General features: G+C 42.6%; 1 protein-coding gene across 3 annotated transcripts; it reads right to left on the minus strand.

Moving 5' to 3' along the window:
• Positions 1-7976: 7976 nt before the first annotated feature.
• On the minus strand, positions 7977-25065 carry ABHD4 (abhydrolase domain containing 4, N-acyl phospholipase B). Of its 3 annotated transcripts, none has more exons than XM_036736013.1 (8): positions 24961-25038; positions 20691-20835; positions 20338-20426; positions 18446-18818; positions 17768-17922; positions 13267-13378; positions 10731-10917; positions 7977-9604 (listed from the first exon to the last, which is right to left on the minus strand). In XM_036736013.1, the coding sequence occupies exons 3-8, from the start codon at positions 20375-20377 to the stop codon at positions 9515-9517; spliced, it is 957 nt and encodes a 318-aa protein (XP_036591908.1). In that variant the 5' UTR covers positions 20378-20426; positions 20691-20835; positions 24961-25038; the 3' UTR covers positions 7977-9514. The 3 variants fall into 3 exon arrangements, with proteins under 3 accessions (XP_036591908.1, XP_036591909.1, XP_036591907.1); XM_036736014.1 differs by lacking the exon at positions 24961-25038 and adding an exon at positions 21278-21505; XM_036736012.1 differs by lacking the exon at positions 20691-20835 and having other exon boundaries at positions 24961-25065.
• Between the last annotated feature and the right edge of the window lie 1028 nt (positions 25066-26093).

Below are 26093 nucleotides of genomic sequence, written 5' to 3' on the forward strand. Positions count from 1 at the left end.
TTCAAATTATGTTGACATTTCACCTGCAGATGAAAGATTCTTAATGGGGATTCCAGTGGGTAAAGCTCATTCTTTTTCTTAGAAGATAGTGACCCAGTACAAATTATAACACCTCTGAAGTTTTTTCTTCTTCTCCCTTCTCCCCATTCTTATTACCTAATCTACTTCCAGTGATTGATTTGAGATAGACAAGATGTTAGGTAATTATAACTTACTCTTCCCAGAACTACATATCTATGTATGTATATTAAAGAATCTTTTAGGACCAAAAAGCCTTAAAGAACCAAAAAATTAAAATTTAATGGTGGAACCTTGACCAGTCAATGGGGGAGAGATCTTTTTTCTTTTCTGGGTGGAAAGTTGTGGGAGCTCTGCGGTGTTGTTTTATCAAGATGGGAGCAGAGGAACAATGCATGCAAAAGTGAGGCTTTTTTCTAGTTTAATGCTAAGGTCCCTCAGTCTAGGGCTCAAACAGTTCTCAGTTCTGGGATTCTGTTCTAGTCACAGCCAAGCGAGATACTCCAGTCCCTTTATTCTTTCTTCTCTGGTTCTTGCTTCCCCATGTGGCCAGGGAAGGCTGAGTGTATTAAGGAATCAGGCCCTCACAGCTAGGAATGCCCTAAATTCACATGGTGGTCAAAGTTCCTCGGTACCCAGGAAGTCCTGGGCTTTATCAGCTACTCTGGGAGCAGCTCAGATTCCATTAGTATCAAGGACACCAGAGTGTTCCTTATCTGGTGATACCTGTGGTTCTCTTCCTTCTCGCCCCCATCTCCAGCCTCCCATAGCTTGGAGTATGGGGGTGCAGGCATCATTGCTCCTATGGCGGGCTGGCTCTGCCAGACCCTGCTCTCATTTCTGGGCGGTGGTGTGTCAGGGGGCAAAGTCTCCATTCGTGGACCCAGATTCTTCTGAGGGGTCAGGGAATCATTTTTTTGCTAGAAGAAAACATAAAGAGCCAGTTACTGAGGTCAACTGGCTAAGAGGAGTAGGAGTGTTTTAGCACAATGGTATAAACTGAAGTAGAAACGTGGATCACTAATTTATACATAAGGATCTCTGCAGGGCACTAAGTTTTAAAATGTAATATTATCTATGTTTTATTGTATTTTTATTTATTTTGTTAAATATTTTCTTGTGTTTTAATCTAGTTCAGTAAGACAAGGAAGAATGCCCCAGGTCTCATCTGAAGCAGGAGTAGGTTGGAAGATGTAGGACAATGAATGAGATTTTAGGAGATGCCTAGGCCTATTATTTACTACTCATTCGCCTACCTGGGAAAAAATGATCAAGTGGGATGTGTACGTTTGTCCATTTGTGTTAGTGAAAAATAAAAAATCTGTACATTCTGGGTGAGGCTAGTGTTTATGTGGCCCAATTTGAGGGATTAGAAAAAGACTTCTCTCTCATCTTTGAGATGGTAATCCTAATAAATTTTTTTTTAATTGTGGCAATTTGTACCATATAAGTGCCCTACAAGTACTTGTACACATTACATCATGTCATTGCCACAATAACCTGCTGAGGTGGGAATATTATCACCCCCACTGTGCAAACAGGTATGTTAAAGCTCAAGGTTAAATGACTTTAAGGTAAACAGGAGAACTGGCATTTGAAGTCAAATCCTCTGACTCCAAATTCAGTATTTTTTCTTCTTGTACTATAGTAGACTGTTTCTTGCTTTAGCTTTATTTAGTTTTTCAGCTTCAAAAAACAATTTAAATGAACACTCTAAAGTGACTTTCAGATAGAAAGCCTGACCTGAAGTCAAGAAGACCTAGGTTCAAGTCTCCCATAGTACATATGGGCTGTGTGATTATGGGCAAATCACTTAACCTCCTAGTTAAATTGTCCCAGCAACTTAAAGAATTTAAGTTAAAGACAAGGAATTATTTAATCAAGATTAGGACATAGCCCCTCTTCTCAAAAAATAAAAATAAAAAGGAATGTTAAGAGATATATTTTGTTGGAGGTCTAGAACCTCTAGATCACCATAGTGAGATATTCTGGGGACTCTAGTTCTCTGAGGGGAGGGGAAGGGGTTCTAATGAAAAAGAAGACGGAACAGGAAGAGGTATATAGTAAAGTGATGCTTTACAAATTTACTCAGGGCTACCACTGATTCTGTATGTTTGTAGTGAGAATGACTTGTAGGCTATAGTGGTATGGCAGGTATGATCAATGTCTCCCTGTTGAATGATGTTGTTGGGTGATGGAGCTGTGGTGAGTGTTAGCAGGTGCATCCCAAGACAGTGCCACATAGCCCCTTCACCAGTGCTCCCCCCACCCCCTCCATAACACTTACAGCCCCATGTCTCCTTTGGAAGTAATGGAGGAATCTCTTTTTCCTTTTTGCCTCTTCCAAGACTGGGACTGGTCCCTTGGCCCTTTGCTTTGACTTTTCGTTTCTGGAGTAGAGATTTCCCATCCTGTGCCCTGGTAACCCCTCCTGAACCCCCCTGGGTCAAGGAAGCCAAGATGTCTCAGGAAAGAGTAGCTGGAAAGGAGTCAGAAGAAGGAACTATTTGTGACCTCATTTGTAGCCACGGATACAGAAGGCAGTTGAGCCTCCTGCCTGGGCCTGATAGAAAGATAGTGTTCAGAGAGGTAAGAGATACGTAGTGTAAGAAAAGTGTGACAGTAATTTTTGAGATGCTCCTTCTCTGTGATGCCTTCTTGAAATAATGAGATAAGAGCTAAAAGATACCTGTCACTCTTCCCAGCCTGAAACTAAGTCCCAATTATATATTTACACTACCTTCCATGCCTAAAACCCACCTGCTTGTAAATATCCTTCCTCCATCTTTCATGTTTAATCTGTCATTCACATGTATCCATATCACAGAACAGGAAGATCTTAAAAGTTGGAGGGAGGAGATCTTAAAGTTCAGTTTAGACTCCTGAACTGAATGAGGCAGACAGATCAGCTCTGTACCTACTGCAGCAAAAACCTAAAAATTAAACTAGGCTTAATAATCATCAGGAAATTCAATGAGCAACTACAGTGAGTGACTTTTGCTGTGCTAAAACTAAAAAAAGTCAGCCAGAAGTCCATCGGCAGTAGGAATGGGGGGCTCCCAGTAAAGGCAGTGCCAAGACAGGTGTACAAATCTGTAACCTCGGCTCAGCCAGAAATACATATAGCCTGAAGGACTCTGTATTTGGAGGAAACAAAAGTGGAAGGCTCCAGTAGAAAGCCCCAGGGTGGTCAGGAAACTATAGCTGGGACCTTGAAAACCATGAATGAAGAACATCAGAAAGGGGTATGGTGGTAAAAGTTTCACCACCAGCTATCTGGTGCCCATGACATACTCTTAAGATTAATTCACATAATCAACATTTTCTCTATCACTTTTAAGTTCAGACAACACAACAAAGCAAAGTCTGATTTGCTAGTTTCTTGGGAATAAATGCTCACACTGAAAATTTAACAGTCAGCTCTTTGAGAGCCCCTATGAGCTGCCCCAATGGGAGCCCCTGATAGAGACCAGCACTTGGGAGTGTTCAGACCAGGCCATTCCAAGCCTCTACCACACTGTCCTGAGACTAATAGAGAAGGCTTTGAAGGCCCAGCAATCTGAACTTTAAAGATCCAGAATAGGGGGAGGCTTAACCCTACAAGATAGAAGGGAAACCAGATGACTTAGGTCAAGAACAAGCAAGCCAACCACTCCACCTAAAGGTGCAGGAGAAGGAAGAGTCAATCCTTGGTAAAAAGCCCTAGTTTAGGAACTAAGGCTAAAGTGGTAAGTAAACCAGTGATATGCCAACCACTATAAAAACTTATTGTAGATCCAGAGATGTCCCAACACAATTCAGTAGAGGACTATATACTATAGAGATTCAAAGATGCTTTCCTGTCACTTTTGCTCCAGGATCTTCTGGAGCAAAGCAAAATGACTTAAGCTACATAATAATCCTTTGCACATTTGAAAGCAGGCCCCTTATAAATTTTTTTTAATGTTCCTCTTATTACAATTACTCGACCTTTCACAGTTCTATTCCCATCATTCCTGATATACTAAAGGTTTTGTTAAAACGAAAATGGAATGGAGGCTAATGGCACATTAGGCTAATTAACACAGGAAACCTAATTAGCTTATCAGAGTAGCCAGCAAGTAAGAAGGGCCCAAGAGAATGAAACATAGTCAGCCAATAAACATTTGTGTCTACTATGTGCTAAGTGCTGAGGGTACAGAAAGAGGCAAAAGACAATCTCTGGCCTCAAGAGCTCACAATCTAATAGGGGAGACAAGAAGCAAACAAATATACGCAAATATATAGGAAATAATTTTGAAAAGGAAGGCACAAGACAGACAAGTTTCTTTTGTCAATGTCCATAGGACCCAGAACTTAACAGAATATTCTAGAAGGAATATATTGAGACTATTGCTTAACTTGATCCTCCCATTTGGAATGACCTCTCCTTCATTTGAATTTCCCGTTTTACTGCATATTGGCATTCGTATCTTCCTGATTTCTTGCATTTCTAGCCTATATGTCTGCCTATCCAGGATCCTTCCCTTCAGTTTTATAAACTCTCTGATGCCCTGGTCACTCTCTCCCAATGTAGTTGTTGTGTCAACACCACCACCATTTGTTTCTTGTAGGAAAAAATTGAATCTAAAGTAACAATGCTTTGTACTGCTTCCTCAAACTTATAAGAAATGAAATAGTCAGGAAGGCATGCTTTCGATAGATGCTTTATTATTAGCAGATTGAGACTTTTGCAGATATCTGGATAGTTGGAGGGCTCCTTATAAGTATATATTATGTCTATGATAATCTTATAATCGATATTCTGAATGCATCATCGATAGCCTCTGCCTTATCTGATGTCCTGTGGTACATTTCCACAATTTCATCTCTTCAGTTTTTTCTCTTTTCACCATGCTTCACTGCTCAGGCGATTATAATAACAATAGCTAATATTTATATAGTGCTTTATGGCTTTCAAGGCTCTTGGCAGATGTTATTCAATTCTTACAAAGCACTCTGGGTGAGGAGGTACTATTATTATTCCATTTAACATGACAAAACTGAGGCATGGAAGATTAAGTGACTTGCTCACGGTCATGCAGCTAGTGAGACTGGATTTGAAATCCTGACTCCAAATTGTGTTCTATGCGCTGTGCCCCACGTACAGCTTGATAGAATGCTAGTCCTCAATTACTTCCATTATATTTGTTTCCTTTAAGCTTCTTTCTGTGACCATATTTCAGTTGTAAGTCTTCCCACCAAGTCTTACTTACTGATACCTATGAAATCATATTGACATCTTTATTTCAGAAGGCCGAGTTCACTTTATTACTCATTGCCTATACATTGATATAGACATCTGAGGTCATATTTTTTTTTCCCCTGATGCTTTTCTCTTCTGAAAATTACTGGGTATCTCCTAGGGTTGTTTTAAGTTGTGCTTGTCATCCTCCAAATTATCATACAGTTTTGCATCTTTTATCTGAGGCAGCTAGGTGGCGCAGTAGATAGAGTGCTGGGCTTGGAGTCAGGAAGACTCATCATCTTGAGTTCAAATCTGACCTTGGACACTTACCAGCTGTGGGATCCTGGGCAAGTCACTTAACCCCATTTCCCTTCGTTTCCTTATCTGTAAAATGATCTGCAGAAGGAAATGGCAAGTCACCCCAATATCTCTACCAAAAGAACAATAAAACAAACCCTAAATGGAGTCACGAAGAGTCCGACATGACGGAAAACAACTGAACAACATCCTTTATTTGGGCATTTTTAAATCGTTCCCTAAAATCTTTTTGACCAAGTTAGTAAAACTGCTGCCAAACATATTCTTCTCAGTCTCACTGGATTTATTATATTCCTAGCCAAGAGTCTATCATTCAAGACAATGTGAGGACTGTTCTATTTTTGTCTTTGTATCTCCAGCAGCCATCATAAAGCCTAGTAGACACTTAATAAATGCTTATTGTTTTTGTCAATAATATAGTAAACCATAGGCCAGAAAGCCTATTTTTTTGGGGGGGGTACCAACTCTATAACCAGCTTTTTACTTCCCCTCTCCTTTTTTCTACTCCAAAATCATGATCTTCAGATAGAAAATGAGTTAACTATCTTTGTCCTAAAGTCCTTCATTTTCAAACTTAAGACTTAGGAGATAGATCTAATGAGTCTTGGCCAGCTCTGTAGACATGTGTTCATTCTACAATTCAGGAAGAAAGCACACTGGTAGATTGACCAAGTTGGGTGTGTTTATATAGCCTAAATAGGGAGTCACTAACCATCAGTATGTGTCTCTTCCTCTTGCTGCAAATAACAGAAAACCATCACTTTTGTTGCTATCTTTAATTTCTTTTACTGTTTGGTGGTGCATAGGATGTGAAGCCTTTAGAAATCTGGATCGCCTCATAGGTCCATTGCCACAGAAAACTCTCCTTGTGCTTTGTGTCACATTCTTCCCCACACCAACACTGAGTTTGATTACCCCTGGGCTCCTTAGAATACTTCTTTCTAGTTTCCTTCTCGGATAATTTCTTCCATTCTTGTTATGGACCCTTTCATCCTCTCTATTAAGATGAAGCATAGGAAGGTATTCAAACTCTTTGCCTTTTCCTGTAGTGGGGAACAGAGCTTGCAATAATAGCACACAATTGGTGACCACCTCAGATGAAAAGAAAAATACAGTAGATACTCCTGCAAGTCACTGGAAATTTCTTCAGTTTCCATCTATACCTTTAAAGAGGTCAAGTTCAACTACTATACTCTGTGACTAGCCCTAGCAACTCCTTCAAAGTATCTATGTCTTGGTCATTAATCTTTCGACAGGACATTTGTTCTTGTTGTTCCATCATTTTGGTAGTGTTTGACTCTTCATGGCCCCATTTAGGGTTTTCTTGGCAGAGATGCTGGAATGCCTTGCCATTTCCTTCTCCAGCTCATTTTACAGATGAAGAAACTGAGGCAAACAGGGTTAAGTGACTTGCCCAGGGTCACACAGATAAGTGCCCAAGGCCAGATTTGAACTCAGGAAGGCTCATCTTCCTAAATCCAGGGTCGGTACTCTCTATCCACTGTACAACCTGGCTCCTCCTATGGGGACTTATGATTATGTTTAATGTGATCTCAGTTACCATCTTGAGCAGGGTTTTATTCACAGCTGAACTAGGTTGAGTTTTGAACTTATGGATATTAGTACAGATTAGGTGACTCTTCTGGGAGCTGTCTTCAAGTGACATCTGAGGTAACTCCAGTGGGAAGGCAGTGGAAAGCTCCCATACCGATACATAACTCTGAGACAGCAATATGGATTCACATTTTTCCACATGAGCTCCTCTAGCATAGCCTCCAAGGTTATCCTGAATCCTAGGCCCTGTTCCCTTAGAAGGTGGAAGTAAACATAATACTTTGCTCTTTTCTACAGAACCATATTGGTGGTCAGGTCTTTCTTTCTGGTTCCACAAAATGGACTTTGGAGGTGTGGAGCTCTATTTCCAAGACTACATAACCGGGAATGTGATGTAAGGGTTGGCAGAGAACAGAGTTCCAGTTCATAGACAAGGCCTATTTACAAACACAGTATAATTGCTTAATGCACTCCTAAAGATGAGGTTAATTTGAACTCACTGGCACAGCTCACTTCCTCTTTCTTTGTACTCTGTAAAATAGGGACACAGGGTCCTTTCCAACTCTTCAATTCCATTATTTTACATGGCTATTCTGTGTTTGATGAGGCAGCTCTAGATGGCTCAGTGGATAGAGCACTGGGCCTGGAGTCAGGAAAACCTGAGTTCAAATTCAACCTCAGACACCTACTAGCTGTATGACCCTGGGCAAGTCACTTAACCTGTTTGCCTTAATCTACTGGAGAAGGAAATGGCAAACCAAGAAAACTTCATGGACAGTATGGTGAGCTATGGTCCATGGGGTAACAAAAGTCAGGTATGACCGAACAACAATCTGTATTTGATACCATCCCCGGAGTCCTGGACAAAATACTAATTATCAATAATTTAAGCATTTTCTTCATTTCTTTATTAATATAGAAAAGGGCCCCAAGGTGAGTGGGCTGGTACAAATACTGCTGAAACACCTGTTTAAAAAACAAAATTAGTAAAGAGGGGTAGATGGAAAATACTCTGCATTAGGTGGCTAGTCTCAATGACACTACCTAGCACCCCAGGGTAGAGCCTACAGCAATGCCCCATTGAGACATGGGAAGCTGCTAGACCAGTAGCAGGGCTAAGCTGGCAACAAAGACAAAGGGCTGAGATTGAGGGTCACACAATGAGAGCATTCTTTGCACTGAGGACGACTTGGCATGAGGTTCCCCAATAGGACCAGGGGCTTTGAGTTGGGGCTGATAGCCAGTAGCAAGATTTTGTTAATACCAGGGGAGTCCAGCAATGGGGGAGGAGTTGAAGTCATTGCCTTCATCTCCCCACCAGGGATCACTCTTAATCCCTAAGGGGCTTCAATGCCCAAGGCACGGAGGGAGACTCTAAGGCCTCCTAGGGAATAGTCAGGAGGAGGCAGCAGATCACTGGGCTTAGTCTATGGTTTAATGCCAGCCCAAGCTGAGGTGGAACCAGGAGGGGGACTGCTGCCCTATCCTAGGTGGGAGTGGAACACTGAGACATAAATAAGCTGACTGCTCTGGAGTTAATAACCAGATAAATCCATGTATCTGCGGCAGCTGGGAGAGCGTCATTCTCCAAGAATACAAAATTTGGAGATGCAGTGTCACACAAAGGAGACACTGGAGGTCTCAAGAGACCTGCGATCTAGTCCCAGCTTTGCTACTGACTAACCTTATGCCCTTAGATAAGTCACATTTATTTAGGCCTCAATTGCCTCCTGTATAAGATAAAGAGACTAGGGTAGATGATCTTTAAGGTCTCTCCTAGCTCTAAGACTTAACGGAAAAAAAATCATTCTAAGGATTTAAAGTTAAAAGCATTTAAATCTAAAATCATCCAAAGGAATAAGGATTTCATGCCTCAGGAGAGGTTCAATGTAATGAAAGTGGGTCTGTGCTACAGCTCAGAGCAAAAAGGAAGGAAAATATGAGATGTTCTCACAGAGGGCGGGCCTATTCCCAGCAATAGTCATGGGAAAGCCCCAATCTTCCCAATCTGGGAAAGGCTTGATAGTTCTAATTTCTCTGTTCTAGATGAGGAGAGGTGATCCCTACCCTTTGGCACATTATGTATACGGAGAGTAGAAATACATAAAGAGATCTCTAGATTTACGCAACACTTCAAACCAATTCATTGTTAATGCTTTGGCATGAGAGGATGGGATGGGACCTAAGATCCTTTATGGAAATCCCTAAGGTGGTGAGCTCCAGGCCACTACTGCCTCTCATCTCCAGGACGTAGACAGGAGGGGCTGTTCCATCACCATTGTCCTGCCCCACCCCTATGAAGAATATGTGACTTTGCCTAGGTGACATATTAGTTGGTAAGGATAAGGAGAGAAGGAAGCAGGGAGGGAGATGAGGGCTGAATCTCTGTGCTCTTTTTTCCTTCCTGAGGATGGCAGCTCAGTCGACTGACTCACAGATCTCTTCCACCACAGAGTTGAAGATGTGTGGTTGATCTGCATAGACATGGTGTGAGGCACCCTCAATAGCCTACAGGAGGAAGGAGAAATAAATAGGAGTGGGATGGGGGAAATCTTCCCAGAGATTAAAAATTTCAACTACAATTAAATTCTTTCTACTTTCAATTCACTACTCCTCAAATTATATTTCTCACAAGAACTTGGACGGCTCCCATGGGAGCTACTGGAACTTAAGGCACCATATGTTTCCCCAAGTTCCATTCACCAAGTCCATATTAGTCCTACCTTTGCCTGGCCCTCTAACCATACCATAGAGGAAGCAGCCTAGAGCTCATAGTGAGATTCATCCCATTCAAAAGTACTAACTTAGGTCAATAGGAAGGGACAAGGAGAAGAAACCATCATCTTGCCTGCCACTGTCATCACCTTTGGTAAAAACCATAGTATGAAACATTGGAAAAGTATTTAAATGCCTTCTGCAGGTAGTATAAATATGGTACTAGTTGGGAATTATTCAGGTGCTGTTTTGGCCACATCTCTATTTAGCTATGCAATAGTCCGGGCCAGGCAGGGGTGGGCAAAGTGCTAGCCCAAAGGAAACCAAACTTTACAGAATGAGATTTAGTCAAAAGGCAGCACTTGAGGACCTAGAGGACCACATGTGGCCTCGAGGCCGCAGGTTCCTCAACCTTGGCCGCCCTGGGCCTTTGGGTCCATTTCTCTACTTATCTGTTTCCTGGCCTCTTTGAAGTCTGAGCTAAAATCTCAACTTCTACAAGAAACCTTTCCTAACCCTCCTTAATGCCGGTGCATTCCCTCTGTTGATTATCTCTAATTTATCTTGTTTGTACAGTTGTTGCATTTTGTCTCCTCCGTTAGACTGTGAGCTTCTTGAAAGCAGGGGCGATCTTTTCTTTAAATTCTCAGCACTTTGCATGATGCCTGGCACAAAGCAGGCATTCTATAAGTGCTTGCTGACTGACTAACTAAACTCTTAACTCTTATACCTAGGAAGGATGTCATAGGCTACCCCCACTTGTTCTACTGTCCCTCACCAGCTAAGTCATTAGACATTTTTTTCCTCTTCTACTTCACAGGTTCTCACCCACCTAGATAGAGTCATGCCAATGCTCTGATTTTCAGCCTGCAGTGTCTTTTTCATCTCTATTGTCATTCCCCATTCTGCCCTAACTTACCACATCTCGGACATAGGAGCCTGGCCTCCTAAGTTTTACTTTCTCTCCTGTACTGGTGTCTATCCATGTGTTGGCTCCATAGATCATAGTGATAGGCACATCTTTCCGAATTAGGTGGATTCGCTCCAGCATGGGGCGCCGGGCCCAGCCAAAGGACTCCATCATAGCCTTGAAAGCTGTCTCACCACTGGCAACAGAAAGATATTAGAGACTCAGATCTTCATCTGCCAACCAAAAAATGAATTAATGGTTTCTTTAGTCACTAGAGGCCAAGAACTGGAGAGGTCTACCTGGAACATCTTTGTATCCCTTATGATACATAGTTTCTTACCCAGAATGAGCATTCAAACGTGTGGAAATAACTAAATTATTGAGCTTCCTTGTTGTAAGAGATTTGTTTGGACATCATGATGAACTTCCTGACAGTAAAATACTGGGAGAGATGAAATCTTAAGATTGCAAAAAAAAGAGGGCCACTTGTTATTGTTTGTCCTTCATTCTCAAAGAGGACCATGGCATCTGGAAGGTGATGCCATGACTTGCAAGTGAATTGGATTTAAGTGAGGGAGGGCTGTGCAAAGTCACCAGCCTCACCTTCTCCTCCAGAGCCATCTGGGTCCAGTGGCCAGATATAGATCGGGGTGACTGGAGATGGCCCTGGCTGACCTTGGCCTTTAAAATTAAGGTCTTTCCCAGGTCTCAGTTTGACTGAGGCAATGGCCAAGCAAAAAATGCAAAGAATGGCCTCTTTTACCTAGTTGAAAAAAAAAATCAATCTGGGAGGGGAAGACCCTCAGGGTTTCTGGTCAAAACTGAAAGAATTGCTATTCACATTCACTCTGAGCCATTAGGGTCCAAACAACAACCAAATGAGGCTTAAGATTTAAAAAAAAAAGCCACTTACCCAACCTGAGTAAGTAACTGGTATTAAGTGAGAAATACAGAATTTATTTTACCACCTGAATGTCTCCTCAAAAGGGTTAACTGGTAAACCATCTCATGTAGCTATTTGCAAGATTGGGAAGGTGCCATTTGGGATAGTTTAAACAAGTCTTGCTTAGAGGAAGGAGAATGGATTGGATTTTTCTGGACAGAAGAATTGAGATTGCATTTTGGGAGGCTCACTTGAGGCCTTGGTGCCAAGACATAGGCTGCTAGGACTTCGGAATGTCAAGAAAGCTTAGTGGTTATCCAGTTGTTAAACCCCACCTCCCCTGTCTATATACATGTAGGTTCTAGCCCTAGTAATCTTAAGGGGCTTTACGGTCCCTTTGATGGGGGAGAAGCAAGAGCTCTATGAGCATGAGCATGAGCCCCATAAGATTACTAGGTACAGATACCCTTAGGAACTGGTTATTACATGGTTACTTACTATCTTTGTTGTAGAAACAGAGTTCTATGAGCATTCTATCTGATACCTACTTTCAGGAACTAGTTATTACATGAAGTTACTTACTATCTTTGTCTTAATCACATGTTCCCCTGGGAACAGGGAAGATATTTGTAGCCTCACTAAGGCACCTGACAGAGCAGAACAATGAAAATTTGGAAGACAGAGAGAGATTTTACGATGCATGGAGTAGTGTTTCATGAGTGTTCCCCCATCCAAAACAAAATCACCCCTTCTTTCCTCCATCACGTATAAATCTACATGGGGTTTGGGAGGGTAGCTAGCTGGGCAGGGCAGGGCACGGTCAGGGAAAGTGCTGCTAGGATTGGGGCCTGACAAGTGAGGTCAGAAGCAGGACTTTGGGGAAAGCTGGGAATGTGGAGTTCTACTTTGTTTTTGCTTTCCTGTTGAGTAGTCTGTTGCTCTTCTATTGACTGGGTTAATCCATTCAGCTGAGAGAGAGAGAGAGGGAGAGAGAGAGAGAGAGAGAGAGAGAGAGAGAGAGAGAGTGTGTGTGTGTGTGTGTGTGTGTGTGTGTGTGTGTGTGTCTGATGATGACGATGATGATGCTTTCCATGGTCCCTTCATGGTTTCATAGATGAGCTGAGAATTTCAAAGCAGCAAAGACTTCAAGTCATTTGGGAGAAGAAGCCATACATAGATGTGCATTTGCTCAGACCCCAGGATTCTTCCACAATGCTCACCAAGTTTTCCATCCCAGTTTCAGTACAAGGCACTGACAGCATGTTCTGAGGTTAAGTAATTTAAACGCACTACCAAATTCTGGCCTGCTGAGTTATCCCCCTGGATTGGGGAAAGGGGTAAATCTTTCTTCCGTGTAGGCAGGCAACCTAGTTACTTTAAAAAAGTGTGTCCCAGAATAAATAATTTCTCTGTCACTTTGTGACATCCTTTCCTCTCAGCCCATTACTTGGGAATCTTTTAAAGAACACTGCCATTGGTCTTCATGATATCTTTTCTTGAGGAGAGAAGGAAAGGAATAAGGAATTTTTTATAGTTGAGAAGACCAATACAGGCAGTCAGGCAGTCATGTGGCAGAGCTGGGGCTTGGGACTTCTGGCTTAACAGTTTCTGCAGTTTCTACACTGGCCCACCCCCATCCATTGTTCCCAAGGGTTGGCTCACCTGGGATTCTGGGCATTACAGTGGTAGATATACTCTGATATTGTGTCATCATCAAAGAAATCAGCAAACTTTCGCTTAAAATCAGGACGGAATCGCTGCACCAGGCCAGGCCCTAGGAGGGAGGAGAAGGAGCAAAGAGTCTGCTCAGTACCAAACACCAGGCTCAGTTTATTATCAGAGGCAGTGTGGTGTAATGGAAAGGACAGTGGTCTGGAGTCAAAAGGGCTGAATTCAAATCCAGGCTCTGCTATTACTAGTCTGTGATCCTGGGCAAGTCCCTTGACCTTGTGCCTCAGTCTCCTCATCTGTAAAAATAAGGATAATGCATACCTCACAAGATAGTGAAGAAAGTAATTTGCAAACTTTAAAATGCCAATAAATTGTGAACAAGCAGGAACATTTATCTAACAGATTATGAAGAGGCATAAGGAATATGGGAAAAAAATAAGTGAACAAAGTGAGGCTATGACTGCTCCAGTGCTATTCTGAAGAATGGCTTCAGTAACATCACCACCATTACCACTAGTAGCTCACATTCCAAGAAAGCAAATCCAACCTCAGACACTTCCTAGCTGTGTGACCCTGGGCAAGCCACTTAACTTCTGTCTGTCTGAGTTTCTTCAACTGTAACATGAGGATAATATTTGCAACTACCTCCCAGAGTTGAGGATCAAATGAGATAATATTTATAAGGCACTTAGCACAGTGCCTGGCGCATAGTAAGTATGTAATCCTTCTTCCTTCCTTCTTTCTTTCATTTTACAGAAGAGGAAACTGAGGCACTTAGCACAGTACCTGGCATATAGTAGGTGCTTAATAAATGCTTGTTGACTTGAATGGAGGCAGAAAAATGAGGCTGCTTGCCCAAGGATATACAATGGTACCAAGTGGAAAGGCCAGGACTCAAACCCAGGTCTCCTCTGATTTCAAACCAGATACTTTTTTAGGTGACCTCGTGTTTACTTTTGCAGAAGATCTGCAAAGTGCCTTCCATACATTATCTTATTTGAGCCTCAGAACAATCTTGTGAGGCAGGTACAAATATTATCCCCATTTTACATATGAGAAAATTGAGCCTAAAGAGAATGTAAGAGACCTGCCCAGAATCATGAAGGGAGTAAGCATCAGAGGTGGAACTGAAGCCCAAGTCTTTCTGATTCGAAGGCGCCTCCTCCTCCTCATCCTCCTCCTCCTCCTCCTCCTCCTCCCCCACCCTTCTTCCTCACACCACCATGTATCTTCTCAGTGCTGCTTCTCTTAGTTGTTCATTTTTGGCATTCAACCATAAACTTACAAGAGAGCTACACAGAAAATGTCCCTTAATTAGAAGTGTAATAGCTGACTGCCAAAGTACATGGAGTTGCCTTGATATCACTAGAGCAGCCACAGTGTATTCAGCAAAAATGCAAAGTTCCCAGGACATTATTCTTTTCAAAAGTTTTAAATTTCTAAACATTCCATGCTTGGAAAGAAAGTGTTTTTCAATATGAAAACACAATATATTACTCTTCTCTCCCCACAATCAACTCTTGCCCTGGCTATTTCCCACACACTTGATTTAATTTTTTTTATTTGTCTGAAGCAAGGCATGGGATGAGGTGACTTTACTATCCTACTGAGTCCTAGGATCTCTAAAAAAACACAGGCTTTCAAAATCAGAATTAGTCCTAAGACCAATTACCTAGTCCAAATTCCTCCTTTTCACAGATAAGACAATTGAAAACCAAAGAAGATATGTGATATATCTAAGGTCTCATAGTAGATTCTCCACTTCCAGCATCTCTTCTCAATTCCTTTTCACTTAGAAGAAATCAAAAAAAGTAATTCTGCTCCTTGATAATGGATAAAGGAAGCATCAGTGTCTCTCTGGTTTCTCTGGGGATGAAAAATGGACCTTTGATTGCAGGGGTGGAGGGAAATCTCAGATGGGGAAACTCCCTCTACAAATGCAGTTATTTTCCTATTTAGGGTCTTAAAGAGTTGCCTAGAGAAAGCACAGTTCTTGAACATTTCTAAAAAATTATTGAGGACCCCCACTGAGCTTTATATTTATTATATTTGAAGTTAAAGCATCTTAGTAATATCATAAAAATGCCTTTGACTTTGCAGACCTCCTGAAGGGGCCCCAGGGATCCCCAGAGGTTCCTGGACCACACTTTGAGAACTGTTGGTCTAGAGTCCTGAAAGGTTAAATGTCTTGTTCAGTAAGGTCACACAAGTGGGAGGTTTGACACCAAATCAACAAATTCAGTTGTCTTTCCAGTTCATCATAAGGACAAAAGTTAAGCTGGGGACATCCTCTCAGGTCCAGGGACCTATTTTAGAAGATTTTGCTGCTTTTACGCTCTTTTATTCTATGGACAAAAACTACTGGATCCCCCAAATGCTAAACTGCAAAAATTAGACCCAACAGTCAACTCATCAGTCTCTGCTCTTGCCCTGTTTTATTCTCTCTCTCTCTTTCTCCCTCCCTCAGTCTCTGTCTCGTCCTCTTCCCTCCCTCCTGTGATTCTGTGATCCTATTACTTCTTTTCCCCTCTTCAAATGAAAATAGGAGGTGATCAAAGGCAGCTTAACAACCTTTCACCTCCAGTTTTCCAAATCAGTCAACCTACCATCTTTGTAGAGTATCCCTCACGCTTATTTGTACCTCTGGCCAAACACAGAAGGGCTGGCAGAGGAGTGGGTGCTGGGAAAGGAAGGAAACGAGCTTGCCTCTGTGGGAATTGAGTGAACCACGCTGACTACATCTTATGACTCAACTCTGGATCTAGCTCAGTTCCTCCTTGGTGTGGTCTTTTGACTGAGTCCAAGTTTTACAGGATAATGCCTTTTTTACTAAGAGGATGTGTTCGGTGAATTTGGAGTCAGTCAAAGGGCTACACATGGCTTTGAGGTAGCAGGTTCCTACCCCTGACCTAGGTTATGCTGACCAGCGATCCGAAAGATTGATGGAAGGATTTTTCTCACAATTACACATCTCAAGCAATCCATATGTTTTACCTCAATTGGTTATTGTTTCCACGTTCCTTTGATTGAATTCAGACACTGAGGGTGAATGGGCCTCTCTTTTCCTGATTTCAGGGAAGTGTATGTACCTGTTAGCTAGCCCTCTTCCAAAGTGGAAAGTCCCCAATCTTTCCTCCCATTAGAAATTGGATTATCTAATTTTGTATTCTGTAATTGGTCTTATTTGAATAATTGTTTTTAATACATAAAAATCTGTCTTACTCTGTATTCAGGGTCTTTGGACTGACCGGGGAGTCCATTGACTCGTTTATTATGCTTGTTTTGCTAATAAATTGTGTAGCTCGGATTATTTCCTCAGTTATTATTGATTACCACCACACTTCAGAGATGCTGAGGACCACCAGAAGGAATCTAGTCTCTACCCATTCTTTTCCTTCTGTCCTTTGCCACTCTTGGCTCCTGGTTTTCAGAAGCTGGAGTTCTTCTTTGAGCTATCTTTTAACAGGATCCAGAACTATTTTGTTCCTCCTAGAGGTAGCTTAGCTTAGTGGATCGAGAGCTGGCCTTTGAGCCACGAAGATCTGGGTTCAAGTCCTGCCTGTGTGACCCTGAACAAGATAACTAACCTCTCAGTGCTCTGCGCCAACGGTGTTAAGCTCAATAGAAACAGAGACCACTAATCCATACATGAGGATCTCTGCGAGCTACACGTTGACTTAGTCTCTAAAATGTAATATTATCAATTTTATTTAATTTTTGTTTATTTTGCTAAATGTTTCCCATTTAATTTGCATCTGATTCAAACTACACGTGGGAGTGCCGTGGGCCACATGTAACCCAAGGGTGGCACTGGACACTTGTGTTCTAGGCAACTCTTAGATTAAACTAAATTGTTGAGAAACTGCATTATGAAGGGAGTTTCCTTATCTGGGCTTTCCCTGCACCAATGAAATAATGGGTCTAGTTAGTCTCCAGCTCTAGAGAAATCTGCAAGACATAGCTTTTTAACATGGAGGATAATTTACCTTTTATTTCTTCAAAGTGAAAAGATACCCAGGAGTGGAAAAGAATGGTTGGAAGGTGAATGGCAACTCGGTAAGAGTGCAGAAAACACTACTCTGCTGTGACCTGCTATGTGACTGAAACAAGTCATTGACCTTCTCTGGGCCTCAGTTTCCCCATTTGTAAAATGAGAAGGTTGGACTAGATGGCCTCCGAGGTTGCTTCCTGTAGGAAGTCTATGATCCTATTAGAAATCCAGGCCTCTCCCTGGGTATACAACTAATTTTGCTTTCTCTGTTCCTTGCAGATGAAGGCATCTCCCCTCAAGATGGAGGGCACAGGCCTCTGAAACCTCAGATAAGAGATATCAGGTGTAGCTCAACAGTGAAAGATGATGATGCTATCTTTGAATGTCCGGGTTTACTTCTCTACTTTTCAAGAATAAACTAAGTGTGGTGGAGTCTGGCATCCAGAGCGGGATGGGCTGCATTAAGGAAGATAGCGATCTTCTCTTTCATAAGTTACTTACCCCAGGGTCCAGCCACCCTTAAGACAGCCAAAGGATTGGAACGCCCCAGGACAGAGACAACAGCCTTGACCCAGGCTGGGGGTGTCCGGACTTCACTGGGGTCAGTAGGTCGAAGGGGGAAACCCCACGGGTCCACCAGGATGAGGTGTTTGACTCTATGTTAAGACAGAGAAATGATGAAGATTAATAGCTCAGCGGTATGACAACCCTTTAGTCTTTTCAGATGGAAGAAGAACTGATGGACTAAGATAATGGTTTGACTGGGAAGCTCATGCTGACTCTACAAACTAGACTACTCATTTCTCCTCTATCTCCAGTCTCTGCCTTTTTGTACAGGCTGAGCCTTATTCCACAAACCTACTCCCTTAACCTCTTCCTCTCAATTCCGTGATTCCTCCAAAGGTCAGCTCAAACCCCACCTTCTACACAAGGCTTTCCTTCATCCCTACCAAAACAAAAACAAAAACAAAAACAAAACAGCTTTGGGTTCATTTTGTATTCATGTTGTATCTACTTAGATGTCCCCCACAGAATGTAAGCTCCTTGAGGAGAGGGACTTTTTTTTTGTCCTTGTACCTGACACCTGGCATATAATAGGCATTTAATAAGTGCTTATTGATTTGTGGATTAGTGGAGTAGGCTTTGTGTTGAGGCAAAAGAAGGAGGCTCATCCCTTACCTTTCAGGATACTTGATAGAGTAAGATGTGGCGAGGAATCCTCCTAAGCTGTGCCCCAGAAGAATCATGTTGGAGATACCCATGGTCTCCCGCCAGGTCTCTATAGAGGCCACAAATTCATCCTCAGCACCCTGGGCATCACGGGGAAACATTGGTCTTGAGCTTCTCCCAAAGCCCAGCAGGTCGAAGGTGTGCACTGTACGCCGAGTACTCAGTGAATCCATGTTTAAGATCCAGAGACCCACGCCACCCCCAAAGCCATGCACCATCACCAAGGGCGTGCGGTCCTCCAACTCTGGGCTCACTGTAACGGTCCAGATCTTGTTATGATTTGGGAGGGACACATAGCGGGCCAAGAACTTATTCTGGAGACCTAAGGAGAGTGGGAGTCCATGAAAATGAATAGTATTTCCACCGATAATATTACAGCATTGGCTAGACTTCCACCATAGACTCTTAACCACCTTCAACACCAAACCTTTGACACTAGTGACTTCCTGGTATTTTTTTTTCTATGCGTCCCTGTATCTCTACATAGAAAAATCCAACAACTTCTTGTCCCCAATATAAACTGAAATGTTTCCCCCATCCCAAACCCTATTTCTTAGTTTGCCCTGGTAGCCAGAAAGTGTATGAGAAGAGGCTCTTTATTTCAATTCCTTCTCAGAACTGACTACTTGGCTTCCTTTGGGCTGACACACTTTGGCTAGTGTTAATCTGCATGGTTGGCTTAGAACGCAGTCTAAGATAGTTCAGGGTAGCTTCTCCACTAGCTGGGAGGTAGTTTTTTACTTCTGTGCCCATGTTTGCTTGGGTCCTGATGGCTAAGATTCCCAGCTCCCCTCACAAATATGGGGGTTTTGCTTACTAATTCTGGAAAGCAGACTTGGTTTTACTACTGTAAGAGACATGAAGCAGAGGATGGGGGTTGGGGTGGTAGGGTTGGTGAGTGGGAACAGCCTGACCTTTAGGACAAGGCCAGGAGGGTATAACATTACATTGTGATCTTAAGATCAGGACTGTCTTCTGCCTCTTTTTGTATCCCCAGCACTTTGCACACAACAGGTACTTAATAAAATGCTTCCTGATGGACTGATAATTATATGGCTTGCTTAGGGCAATAAAGGGCATGGAAGTTATACCTAGGGAGTTATGCCTTGGGAGATGACATCTGGCAAAAGAGGAGTTGTGATTCAGAGGCACAGGCAAGAGCCAAAGTGGTAGAAGCTGTGGAATGTGACTGTGTAGCTAATGGGGTTAACTGTCTCCATGTGACACTGGCCATGGGAGCAAGTCCCTGGCAGGCCAAAACAACTGTGGTAGCTAGATAAGTGCTGGCGCATGATAGGGTAGAATATCAAAAAAGTGAGACGATGAATGTGTGTGCCAGTGAATGTGTTGGAGGAGTTAAGGTGGGATGTGTTATGTCTGGAAGAGGAACTCTGGCCGTGGCATTAAAAAAAAATCATCAATGATGTTTATGCTCAAAAAAGGAAGTAGGCCAGTAATATAGTAGAAGTGGGCCAGTAATTTAGTGAGGGAGGGGGATGGACTGGTAACCACAGAATGTTAAAGGAGCCAGAAGAAAGCCTCCAGTATATTGGATAGATACTTCATGACAACAATTTTATGGAAAGACAAAAAAAAAAAAAAAGAATTGAATAAAATGAGTCGGCATGGAAGGGTGCCCCTTGAGGCTGTTTATGAGCCTGTATATTTATTGAAAGGTTAAAGTAAGGTGAAAGTTGACGAACTATTATCCTAACGATCCATCCCTCCCTTAGCTACCTCCCCTATCCTCTGGCTTGCCTAGTGAATCTAGCCCGTGAGCCTGCCACACATCCTTCTTGGGAAAAGCCCTGAGACAGGACAAGCTGATCTTGCCTACTTACATTGTAGGATCCTAGCTTCCACATTCTTCAGCTGAGACATCGAAGTAGGACACCAAGTAGGTAGCCAGCTACTCAGCCAGCCTTGAGGCCTGGGATAGGGGAGACATAGATGCATGTTGATCACATTAGAAGGGGAACACGTAGTCACTCGGCCTTGTTGATAACCACACAACATTCGTCAGGCAATAAAGGTTGTTTCCCTGCCTGCCCTCCCCACTCATTTGTGCCAAATCCTCAAAACCAGCACTCTTTTCTATGTAGCTGTTAAAACCATTCTTCTCTTGGGTTAGTGGCTATTTACAATGACACACACTACTAATATTACCTATTTACATGCAGAGAATGTCACTCACCTATATTCAAAGAGATCAAGAACCGATCAGACACTTTTTATTTCGTGATCCTTGAGGATGACCTTCACTAAGCAGGCTAAATTACCATGAGGTCTGCCAGCATTTCCAGAGAAGCAGGCCTGGCTTTCTCTTTCCCTTTCTGCTCCTAAAAATATGACCCCCAGAGGTTACCAGCAGATGTACAATTTCCTTTTGGGGGTAGCTCAACCCTGAACAAAGCAGTGGGGAATGGAGAGGAGCAGAGGGTAGGAATTGGGAGAACTGGGTCCAACTTTTGGCTCTGGCTCACTGGGCATAGGTAAGTCACTACCCTCCGTGCCTCAGTTTTCAAATTATAAAACCGAGGAGGATAAGCCTCTTATTTCTCATGGGTGCAATGGAGACAAGTGAAATAATCAACCTGATTTCCCCTTACTGTGCAAGAGAGCCATTCCTTCTCCCTCCTGTGTTTTCTTATGCTTTCTAGAACTCTGGCCTAGAGGGAAGAAGAGACTTCCCTTTTTTCAATGCAAGCCACTAGCAGGGATTTCCGCCCCCCCCCCCCGTAATAGGGCCACCCTAATCAGTATCTGCCAAGATGGGAACACCTTTCACAGAATCCTAGCACCAGGAAGGATTGCAAAAGGTTATTTGGTCTAGCATCCATCTTTTAAGGCAATATGGTTGGCAATGTAGAGACTCAGGATAGTAGCATGAAGATAATCCTCTGATGCTTGTTGTGACATGAAGATGACCCTGTGTTGTCTGTGGTTTGAGAAACAGCCTAGCAAAATACAGAAAGATTCATCACTAGAAGCCATCGGATGAAGACCTTCCTTTCTTTACAACTCATTAGCAAAAGCATTGTGGAGTCATTGTAATCTCTAACAGTGGAGCAGGCACCCAACTGAGAAAAATCACAGTTCTCATAAAGCTATCAAGTGTGGGAGGAAAAGCATGGACTAACAGCTAACAGCCGTGAGCCCTGGACTCTAGTCCTATTTGTTGTGTAATGTTGGACATACCACTTCAACTCTCCAGGCCTAGTTTTCTTATTTATGAATGAGAGTACTGGAATTGATGATCTTGAAGGTCCCTTCTAACATTCTATGATTCTAGGAGAAGGAGGAATATTTGAACTGAGAGAAAACCTGATGGTTAGGTAGAGGGAGGAACACCATAATGGCTGTGTGACTTCACACAAGACACTAACACTCAGTGCTCTGGGAAACTCTCCAAGACTCTAGGTGGCAGAAGAGGTGCCTACTTGCATTTAGAGAGAGAGAGAGAGAGGGTTTCTTCACCAGAGTTCCCTTTATTAGTGAAATCATAGCTCTGTTCTCTATCCCCTATTCCTTGGTTTCCAGGGAGTATAACTAGGTCCAATAGTCCACTGTTGCAAAGAGGTAGATTTTGGTTCAATATGTAGAAGATACTTTGAATAATCTGACTTCTCCAAAAGTGGACTGAGTTGTCTTGAAAGTTATCACTTGGGGCTCCTTGAGTGGAAGTTTTAGGATGACTTGTCAGGAATGTTACAGAAGAGATAAACTGTTCAGATACAAGTTAGATTTGAAGTTCTCTGAAGTCCCTAACCACCTCTGAGATTTAAGTACTTTGAGAGATACTATCCCAAAGAGGGCCGTGCTTTCCTTTGGCATAGCTGACGTGTGGTGTGTCTGGTGCGTCTGGTGCTGTAGTGTTCTCTTGATCCTTACAACATTCTTGTGAAGGCCATAACGCAAATATTATCATCTCTATTTTACAGATGAAGAAAAGCTCAGAGAGGTTAAATAATCTGCCTAAAGTCACATCACAGTGAAGCCAAGCCTGGGTTCACAACTTCTGACCCTGACAGTTCTATGCTTTCTTGGCTACCTGAGACTGGCCTGGGACTAGAAAACAGGTTGACTTTTAATTGCACCCTTAACATCTCTTCTATACAGCCCTAATCTGTTAACCAAAGAGCAAATGTCTCAAACACTTTGTGCCCATGCCATCTGCGGTTCCTTGTCTACAGAATTGAGTTCAGGACCTGATCCCAACAGCCTTTTCCCCTACCACTGCGACCCTCTGTGAAGCTAGACCATGCCCAGCTGTATCTTGCATGTGCCGAGTTTCTTCTATTCCTCACAGAGAGTTTTCTCCAACCTTCCCTCTCCTATGTCTTTCACTCAACCTTCATAGATGATCTTAGAATCATAGATCTATTCTGATCCTCTCATTTTACGGGTTAAGAAATAAAGGGTCCGGAAGGTTAGCTCAGGGTTACATGGGTAATAAGCATGGGAAGCAAGATTTGAAGCTAGAACCACACTACTTCTACTTAGCTCCCATCTCCTTGAAAAAGCCTGGTGTAAAACCTCCAGGTATGTAAACACCTCTGTCCATAGTGATCTTTTCCTCCTATGGCACTCACCAGCTGTGCCACTTACTGGCTAGGATGTATTTTTTATGTATGCCACCTCTCCTAGACAACCATTTCTGTCTTTTTTTTTCTTTTGCTACTTAAGACTGGCCTGTGATTAGAACATAGGTTATCTTTTAATTGCACCCTGGAAATTCTTGAGGTCAGGGACTGTAGCTTATATTCTCTGATCCCTAACGCCTTGAACACAATATTCGGTATTCAATAAATACTATTTAAATTTAAAACTGTTTAAAAAGTCACCAAATAATTACTGAACATTTTATTAAGAAATCACTATGTGCCAAGAACTGTATGCTAAACATTTTACAAATAATATCTCATTTGATTCTCTCTACAAACCTGAAAGGTAAGTGAGGTTAAGCCCACGGTCACACAGCTAGCTAACTGTCCAGGACAGATTTGAACTCTGGTCTCCCTGACTCCAGGCCCAGTGCTCTATCCACTATGCCACCTAAGTTGCCTCTACTCCTAACACCTAGATCATCCAAAAAAAAAAAATGAAATGGGTGACTTCATGAAGTAACCCTAATGACAAGGATTTCCCTGTAATTAGAAGTGGCCAGGACTGTGATTTTATAAAGGAGATTCCTGAATGGGATGGGAGGTTAGATATGTTGTGTATAGCTCTTGAGTCCATTGTTTAACCTATTTGGGTTTTTATTTCCTCATCCGTAAAATTACAAGATAATTTTATAAATACTATTGACAAGATAATTTTATAAATACTTGACAGGATAATTTTATAAATACTATTGTACTAGCTGACCTTCATATATGGCTTTAGAGTATTTTACACAGACTGTCTCATTTGGGACATTCTCACAACAACGCTGTGCAGCCAGGAGTACAATTATTATCACCCTGTTTTACAGGTGTGGAAAGTGAGGCTCTGGGAAGTTAAGTGACTTGTTCAGCCAATAAGTGGCAAAGCCGGACCTCTAACTCAGGGGTTCTGATTTTAGCCCTGGAGTACTATGAGTCTACAGAGGCCTTTAGCTTAGAAAGTTATGCTCTTTGGGATTTCTCAGAGCTGAAGGAAGGCAATTCTTTTCCTCTCTCTTTTTTAAAGGCCACTTTGCTTTGGGAAATGCCAGTTCAAAAGTTCTGAAAAGGAGGCCACAATACACATGCACTAGAAAAAGGGTAGGCTCTGTACCCATGTAAGGTAGGCATGGCTAGCTGCTGAGTCATTCTTCAAAAAGTAGTCGGTACTTCATATCTTAGGGGAGAAGGCTCAGGTAACAATAAAGGGACCCCAAACTTGATTGTGAGGATAATTATTATCCGTTTATATCAAGTATTTGAAGGATTTGGCTGGGAAAGAACCAAATGGATCCCCATACCCTGCTTCTGACTCTTTCTAGCACAGAAAAATACTCCATTCCTTCCAAAGCTCTTTCTAACGTATTCAAGTGAAAGATGTTCTTTTTCTCCAGCACCCTTCACTACCAGGGTTCCAGAGGCAGGTTGGTGATCATTCCTGGGGCAAGTGAAAAATAAGCTTCCCAGCTCTTCCTCCCAACTCCAGACCAACCAATATACCACATCCACCCATCTTCCAGAAAATACAAGCAAACCCCTCAGCAGCAGGAATCTTAGCAACAACAGGGTGGGAAGCAGGAAGAGAAAAAAATACAGGCTAATGTCAGAAACATAACTTTCAGCAAAGCCTCTCTGTCCTTACTACCCCTGCATCCCTTCCTTCTCTTAGCTAGGGAAAGAACCTTCACCCCTCCCCCTGAAGCAAAACTGAAAAAAGAAGGTAGGGAATGTCTAACACCAGGCCTCTGCAACAGAGGGTCCTAAATTTATGACCACAGAGAGAAAGAGAAAGAGAGACAGACAGGGAAATTAACTCACTGCTGCTCCAGATCGTCAGCCATAGTAAACAAGCCTGGCTGGGTAGAAGTGAGCCAGCCTGTCCCTCCTTCTGACGGCAGCACCAGCTGACCTCGGAAAGCATTGGCTAACAAAGTGGGGCGTGGCCAGAGGTGCTAAGGAGAAAGATAGGGTAAGCAGAAAAGTGGGTGGGGCAAAGGGGATTATGAATGGAGTGGGTGGGGTTCAGGTAGGAGTAGGAAAGTTGATAAGTGGCGAGCTGGGTTAAGCGGGTATATGCAAGGTTTCGGAAGGAGCCAGACTCCTGGGGCAAAAGCCTTAAAAAGAGCCATCCCCCAAAGAGCCCCTAGCTGGGTGCATTTTGAGTAGCCCTGGGGTGGAGGCTCTGGAAAGATTTGTGGGGGGAGAGGTGAATGGCTAAAGTGACAAGCTTTTAAAGAAGTCCTAAGCTATTTATGCTGGTATGTTATCTCCATCCTACCCTCAGCTGTACTAGCCCAGTGAAGTACAGCCTTCCCCTACTTATGACCTTCAAGCTAATCTTCCGTAGCTTCCTTGACCTTGATGTTCATTTTAGCCTGTACAAATGTCCAATTCAGTTCAACTAAATGACACCAAAGCCTTGTGTCAGGGCACTAGCCTAAGAAGCTGAAAAATGATGGTTCTGGCCCTCGGGGATTTTACAATCTAACAGAGGTGGAGGAATAGCTCATTAACACAATTATAAGGCAAAATATGATAGGGCAAAGGGGTTTCAATCAAAATGTTTAACAAAAACTGAAAAGGGGCAACTGATCACTTTTAGCTAAGGAGTTTGGGAAAGGCCGGTCTCCTTAAATGGACAGAAAGGTGTAGAGGAGCTATGCTCCAAGTAAGGAGTCCAGAGAGTAGAATATATCTTCTCCAGACTCTTTGTGACCCCATTTGGGGTTTTCTTGGCAAAGATACTGGAGTAGTTTGCCATTTCCTTCTGCAGTTCATTTTTTTTTACAGATGATGAAACTGAGGCAAACAGGATTAAATAACTTGTCTAGGGGTTACCCAGCTAGTAACCGTCTGAGGCCAGATTTGAACTCAGAAAGATGTCTTCCTGGCCCCAGGCCCAGCACTCTAGCCACTATGCCACCTAACTACTGAGGTTATAAGTCTGGGAT

This window comes from Trichosurus vulpecula, chromosome 8, assembly GCF_011100635.1.
Source record: "Trichosurus vulpecula isolate mTriVul1 chromosome 8, mTriVul1.pri, whole genome shotgun sequence".
Classification (NCBI taxonomy): Eukaryota; Metazoa; Chordata; class Mammalia; order Diprotodontia; family Phalangeridae; genus Trichosurus; species Trichosurus vulpecula.